Consider the following 7,508-nt stretch of genomic DNA (forward strand, 5'->3'; position numbering starts at 1 on the left):
CAACAACATTTCTATTTGCTGATACTCACCCAATTCTTATGATTTATAAAATTTTATTTATATTCACATAGGATAATGAGCTTGGTAAAATAAAATAGATTATTAAGCTTTGATATGCCTTCAAAAAATTAACTTTATTAATCACAAATTTTAATAAAATATTTGGAAATTTTAGATCAAAGATGTATGCATATAATGTTAAGTGAGTGAGTGATTAAAATCACTAAGCTCAAAAGCAAAGATCATTCAACAATACTAACTTTGATAATTAAGGTTTCGTTTTGAACGATTTTTTTTATTGCTTCTTAAAACAATTTTTTAGTACAAAAATTAAAAAATTTGTACTAACAAACTACTTTATAAATCAGTAAGAAAGCCATTCTAAATGAAGCTTAAGACTTCGTTTTGGACAGTTTTCTTGTTGCTTTGTAAAATAACTGTAGAGAAAGTAACTTTTAAAGCTAATGTAGTAAACAATTTTCTTATACAAGATTTTTTAAGAAAATACGAAAAAGCAGTGGCCAAATAGAAATGATGATTGTGGTATGAACGTAAAGCAAAAAGAAAGTTATCTCAAATGAAACCAAATGATAATTCATCATTAATCATGTGAATAACCAAATGATAATTCAAACTTATGCTCTGCTTGAGATAGCTTTCCGTCTGCTTTGTTTTTCAGGCCGCAATCACAATTTCATTTGATCACTACTTTTCTGCTACTTGCTCATTATTTAAAAAAAAAATTGTTGTGAATAGCTGTTTTCTAGAACAATAATAGCGAAGTTATTTTCTCTACAACAATTTTATAATCAACTTTATAAAACATTACAGTAATCTAAACTATATAAAATGTGAAGGAATAAAAACTATGCTATGGAATAATATGGATACAAAATATAATATATAATTTTACACCCAACAAGGCCACATTATTGTCTAAGGCTTTCCCTCGTATAGGATTTTAACGAATCAGCCTGCTACCATATATAAGTCAATAATCTAATTTTCAAGGGCAGGAAAACCAATTGTTGGTTCTAACATGTGGCCTTCAATTGTCATTTTATATGGGAATTAAGAAGTCAAACATGATGACCAATGTGGGGGGTTTAGGAATCAACTAGCAAATGCACTGACCAAAATTTTTTTTTTTTGATGTGCTCATATTTCTACATTGAGCATCAATATTAGAATATGTAATTAGAGCTCTAAGTTGAAAAGGCATATAAGAGGTTAAATGGTAATTATTGTAATTAGTTAGCTTCATTTTTTAATCCTTGTTGTTTATTTAGCTTTATTTTGTTGTTTTACGCTTACAGTAAAAAAAAAAATGCAACATCTAGCCTTATATCCGACTACATGAATACTTTTTTTTCTATTGTGTTTTATTAAGAGTTAAATTTTTATTTAAATATAATAAAAGTTTATTTTTAATAATTTCAAACCAAATTTTTTGATAAACCTCTACATTTTTTAATATATACTTGGTCTAATACATCTACTTTCATAACAGAATCATCAAAAGACCAATGTTTTATATGACCAAACCATCCAAGACCACTCTCTAATCTTATCTGCCCGTAGATCGAGAGCTACTCTAATTTTCTCATGTATATATACACTTATTTCACATTTTATCTTCAAGTATAAAATCACTCTTAAGTTTTAAGAGAAATTATTATGTGCGGAGTCAGGACGGGAGAACCATCCAAATTTGATGAGTATTTACTAAGTATTTGCTGAGAATACTCAAGGATTTTGTGATTATTTACTGATTTGTCAAGTATTCTTGAGTATTTGCTGAGCATTTACAAATAAAGATAACCTGCAATAGAGATTTAGAGGGAAATCCTATACCGGAAGAAGAGATGCATAGAGACATATTTGATTCATTCCATGATACTAAGAGCTAAAGGCTGAATACATATATATATGTATTTGTAAAAGTAATGGACAATGAGTGTGTGAGGACAGAGCAGTCGTTGTTGCCAAACGTTAGAAAAATGGATAATTACTTGCGGAGATAGGTGCTACCGTTTAAGGCTCCTCAGTATGTGAGACATGTTATGTGTTCTAATAACAAATACTCAGCAAATTTGGACGGTTCTCTAGTTCGAACTCCGCACGCAATAATTTATTTTTGAAAGGTACTTTTCTACCACACAATTGGCCGATGCATTCCTCAACTTCTGCCTTTATTTTTTTTAGAAATTGAGAGTCACGCACAACATATTCATTAATAATCAATAGAAGCCATTGTAAATAAGATAGAACAAGGGCGAAAAGTACATCAACTCAAGAAAAAACAAAAGGAAAACAATAAGCGTAAATCTTTGAAAATATCAGGGTCAACATCCGAGGTCAAGCTCTCCAATAAAAAGTCCAAAAATAAGGGACATTTATTATAAGATTTTTTAGGCAATTGCTCCCCCTAAAAGTTCTAAAATGTTATGGTCTTTAGGCAAATGCCCAACATGATTAAGCACATTGTGTAGATGTATTATTTGTAGAGAACGATAAACCAAATTTAAAAAAAAAAAGAAAATGTAAAGACAATCCTAAAATATCATCACAATTAAAATTTGTTTCAGAGACAGCGTTCCCGAAAACCCCCGCAGGACAAACCCTTTCAGGGTTCATATTTATGAAGCATACAATGATCAAGAATATGACCTCTAAAAATTAAAAATGAACCCATCTCTGTAGTTCATTATTTCTTGAATTACTTTTCACGATAAAAAATTTATAGAAGAAGGCTAAATTTATTATTATTATTATTTTTTTTTTGCAAAAATGATATTATTTTAATTTTAAAACATCTTTCCTTACAAAACTTGTAAAACAAAAAAAATGTAATCAAATTAGAGTGAGCCCTACGTCACACCTAAAACTTATAATTGAAAGGAATACGTCGATATCACGAACATGTAATTAAACATAAATTTGACCGGCTGTTACCAGTTAAAAATGTATTGATAAGGCAGCATTACCTGCGGTAGGAGGTCAAGCCTCTCGACGCGCCAAAAAAAAAAAAAAGAGGAATCCTTCACAGCATTTTAGTGAGGATAACTCTTCCCTTTTCCTTTTCTCTCTACTATAATCAAGATAGAAGCAGGAAGGGTCGGCCACCGTCTTCTGACAGGAGGAAACTGATCTCCGCGTCGGGCCTTTCAATTCCCCGCGTTTTCTTCTTCTAGGGTTTCGAAAGGCATTTTTCTTTCTCAATCGAGCACTTACGGTCTTCGCCATTATTTGCTCTAGTTTCGTTCTCTTCTGGAAGTTTGGGCTTTTTCCGTTCCATCAGTTTTTGAGGAATTCTGACGGACGATAAGGATTTCAATCATGGAAACATCCGGCGGAGATTTCGATCCTTATCGAAGCTCGGTCGCTTCTGGTTCCGTTGGGAATGGCAGCAGCTCGAGGAGTTACACGATGCAGCTTTCGACTTCGAGCTTCATTCAGGCGCCGCTTGCTGCTCTTCTGGAGTTCTCTGGAGTACTGCGACCGCGATCGAGCAGTCGTTGGGAGAGCGAGAACTTCCCTGCTGGTGAACCCGGTGCGGAACATGCTTCCGGCCGGCGGGAGTTGTCTTCAAGCTCGAGTGGAGGCGGTCATGGGGAGGTATTGATAAGGATTATCGCCGCAGGTGATCATGATGGCGTTAGGGCTGTTGGGCAGGGGCCGGTTCCGCCATCTGCCAGAGTAAGGAACACTGGTGAGAATAGTTTGCATGTCGAGGAGATTCCTACGGCGTCTGATGCTAGTGGGTTGGGAGAACATGGCGGGAACGACTATCGGGCTGGGGAGCTCGGTGGATCACCGGCCTCTCAGCTGCCATCTGTGCCACCCGCTACGCAGAGCTTAGATGGTGACGCGAACCTGGGGGGAGCAAACGGCAGCGAATCATCTTACCAGAGATTTGATATCCAGCAGCTTGCCAAATGGGCTGAGCAGATACTTCCATTCTCGCTACTTTTGTTGGTAGTGTTCATTCGACAGCATTTGCAAGGTATTTATTTTGTTTCATCTTATCAATTGCCGTGTTTATAGCTTTATGGTTTACATTTGTGATGTTAAAGAATAGTGATTCCCCAAGACTAATTCTCATCTTAGCCACTCAAGCAAAACCCATCGAAGCCCACACAATCGTATCCGTTGATTTTTTAATATACTACTTTATAATTTTTAAAGTTAAATAATTTATATCATGTGGTTTTGATTGGTTGAGAAAAGAGTACATGACATCATAATAGACTAATATTTTTTTAGACACTGATAGACTACTATATGATAGTACACTTCAACATGATAGATAAATTGATATATCTTGCATTGGAGAGTAACTTCCTCATAATGATCAATTTCTTTGACAATTTATCTGAAATGAAAAAATCAATAGATTACTGTAAAATGTATTAAAAGTTGAAATATTATTGATGAATAAATAAATGCTTACTCAAGCATTTCACAAATTTGTTGTGATGTCATGACTTATGGCTTCTTCTTGAATTTTTTCTCTTATTGTCGTATACAAGTTAGGATCCTCATCAAACATTTCAACTTTGTCACGCTCATTATCATGCTCTATTTCTGTCTGTGACATATTGAAATACATATCATGTCCATGATATCGACTTATAAAGTTGTGTAAAATTATGCATGCAATAATCAAATCAACTTGAGCACTCAAAGAAAATTGTCTCATGTGCGTTAACACTTGAAAACTTTCCTTCCAAATTTCAAAAGTTCTCTCTACCACATTGCGCAATTGAATAACTCTTGTTGAACTGCATATCTTCTAGATGTTCTTCCACGATAATCAGTCAGGTGATATCGATATACTCGAAATGGTACAATCAACTTATCAGTGTTTGTATAACCAAAATCAACCAAGTAATAATGATTGTGGGACACTCCAAACTTACCTTGCTCCACAACCCATCTAAGCACATGCATATCTGCAATAAAATCTTCCCACCCAAAGACTAAATACACAAACTGTCGATCAAATGACACTGCAACCATAATGTTATGTGAAATAAAACCTTCACTGTTATGATAACGATTATGTAAGTTGTTACTGAATACCGCATGAATATGTATGCCGTCAATTGTACCAACTGCTTTCATGAAGTAATGGTAAAATTATGCATTTGAATGTATAAATGGATGACATTTTGCATATGTTTGGGGTAAAGTAATGAATTCATATGCAAAGGATACAATAGCATGCTTAACCATATTGAAATACCTGCTAACCAATGAATGCTGGAAGAACTCACATAATTGGCGCCTTGGCGGTAACTATGAGCATGCACTACTCCCCGTAAAAATATACTTAGTTGCTCAGCTGTGAGTATATTTTTTGTATAACGCAAATGTCCATGGTTGACTAGTAGGTCTCTCAGGCTTAAAAAGGCATTTGGAGGTAAACTGAAGCATTGGTATGCTCTTTCCAGATGGACAACAAGCACATCCAGTACATATCGATGCCATTGTATGTTTTATCGAACATTGGCCGTCTTATTGGTAGTTCATCATTTGAGGAAGAATTTTCTTGAAGAATAGATGGAGTTATTTCAGCAATGACATCATTAACTTGTAGTTGTAAGTCTACCATGCCACATAACACATATGGGTAAACTCCACGCAAATAGTTCGCCATAACTGCATATTAAAGATGTCTAACTCATTAATGAAGAAAATAGCATTTAGCTCCAAACTTGCAATATTACAACACAAATAAAATATAATTAAAATTAAATTGCAATGTTACATAAAATTAAATTGCAATGACCACAACAAATATACATAAAGCAAACTGCCAACGTTCACAACACACTAACATAAAGTAAAATTGCACTACTAAACTGCAAAATGCTAATGAAACACATAAAACCAAACTTTTGAAGCACAAAAACGTGGGTGTGAGCTAACAACATATTCTATCCATTCTACAAGTACTTCCCATGTCATGAATATTGCTTTGTTATCCTTGTTTTCCTTAAGCACGTCCTAAACAATTAAGAGATCTTGTGTTGTCAGGTTCTCTACTTGACCTAACTTGGCCACACAATCTGTCATGGTGTATGACTCACTGACTCAATGCATTGAATAGTTTATTTAAAGACAATTGTATTTTTGTTCGACTCAACTAATAAGTAATTCAAGTTATCTAAGGCAATCTTCTTCTTGGAACGTCTAGTTGGTATGCTTGGTTCTTCGCTAGATCATTTTGAACCTAGCATATGACTTTCATCTACATTTACACTTGGTGGCGCATCATCTACATTGCCAGGTAGATTGTTATTATGTGTTCCTTCTATGTTGTAGCTCACACCATTAGCAGAATGTAGGGTTTCGTCTTCGTCTAAGTTTATTGTGGATTGTGTTACCTTATTGGATCTTGCACCTTAATCAATTGCAATGTTCTTAGCACAAATATTTTCATAAATTTCATACTGATGAAAGAGATGTCTTTGAAATCAAGTAAGCTTCGGGTTAACCTACATTTAGAAAGTTTGGCTAAGTTAGGAATACAATTTTATAATTTGCGATGCACTACTGAATAGCAAAAATAATACCTGAACAATTTCTTCCCATAACTCATTCGGCGCTACTGGGATGTGCAACTCCCCATCCCAACCCCAACTGTTACGGTTTGTCAATTGATAGTGTTTTGATGTCGGCTTTCATGTTTTTAAATCGTATCATTATAGAATATTCTATGTAGTTAGATCCTAAATGCCGTTCAACGTATCCACTAAGCTTAACCATTGTTCCTTCTGCAAATTCCCATTATAGAAATTCTCATTTACATATTGCTCCATCAGCAGCTCCCCTAGTACGACAGTATGATCTTTTGGCCACTTAGGATTTCGAGTCATGCTTTTTAGTTGGCTGGAGTGATTGGAGATGACTTCATCAGAATGATGTGGGGTACCAGAGCTTGCACATACAAAACCTTTTCCTTTTAGAAATTATTGCATTTCTGTCAAACATTAACGAGAAAATCATTTCTATGAAGTTTAAAATCTGTCCAATCAAGTGTAAAATTTTAATTTTATTTTAAGAAGTTTTACCATTTTTATGTAGGTAGATAGCATTTGATGACTCGTTTTCGCTCGCACATTCTACATGCATATCGATGAATCCTAAATATATATTACAAAACATTCATTTATTCGTGCGGCGACATGACATGGTATCAAGAAAACACTCAATTAACCACTCAAAGAATTCCATTTTTTTGTCTATCATTTTTCAATCATATGAATACAACTCCTGATCCATATTTATCTACAAAGGGTTGCATAATTAGTCAAAAAAAAAAAATCAATCCTACAGAGCAGTAAACATCATACCTAATGTTATCCAATATGAATAACTAACCCAACAAAATAAATTATATAACACACAATATCACCAAAAGAAAAACAATTAAATATCATAAAATATCAAACAATCATGAAACCTAAAACTTTATGAAATATATTATATCAAAAAAGAGG

At 34.1% G+C, this 7,508-nt stretch overlaps 1 protein-coding gene across 1 annotated transcript in view; it reads left to right on the forward strand.

Moving 5' to 3' along the window:
• Positions 1-3,048: 3,048 nt before the first annotated feature.
• Positions 3,049-7,508, forward strand: part of LOC110108642 (RING finger and transmembrane domain-containing protein 2-like) — a 13,274-nt gene continuing 8,814 nt past the window's right edge. The window contains exon 1 of the mRNA XM_028694726.1: positions 3,049-4,006. Coding sequence (XP_028550559.1) covers positions 3,340-4,006 — 667 coding nt within the window. The 5' untranslated portion in view covers positions 3,049-3,339. The remainder of the gene's footprint in view (positions 4,007-7,508) is intronic.

This window comes from Dendrobium catenatum, unplaced genomic scaffold, assembly GCF_001605985.2.
Source record: "Dendrobium catenatum unplaced genomic scaffold, ASM160598v2 fragScaff_scaffold_54, whole genome shotgun sequence".
NCBI lineage: Eukaryota > Viridiplantae > Streptophyta > Magnoliopsida > Asparagales > Orchidaceae > Dendrobium > Dendrobium catenatum.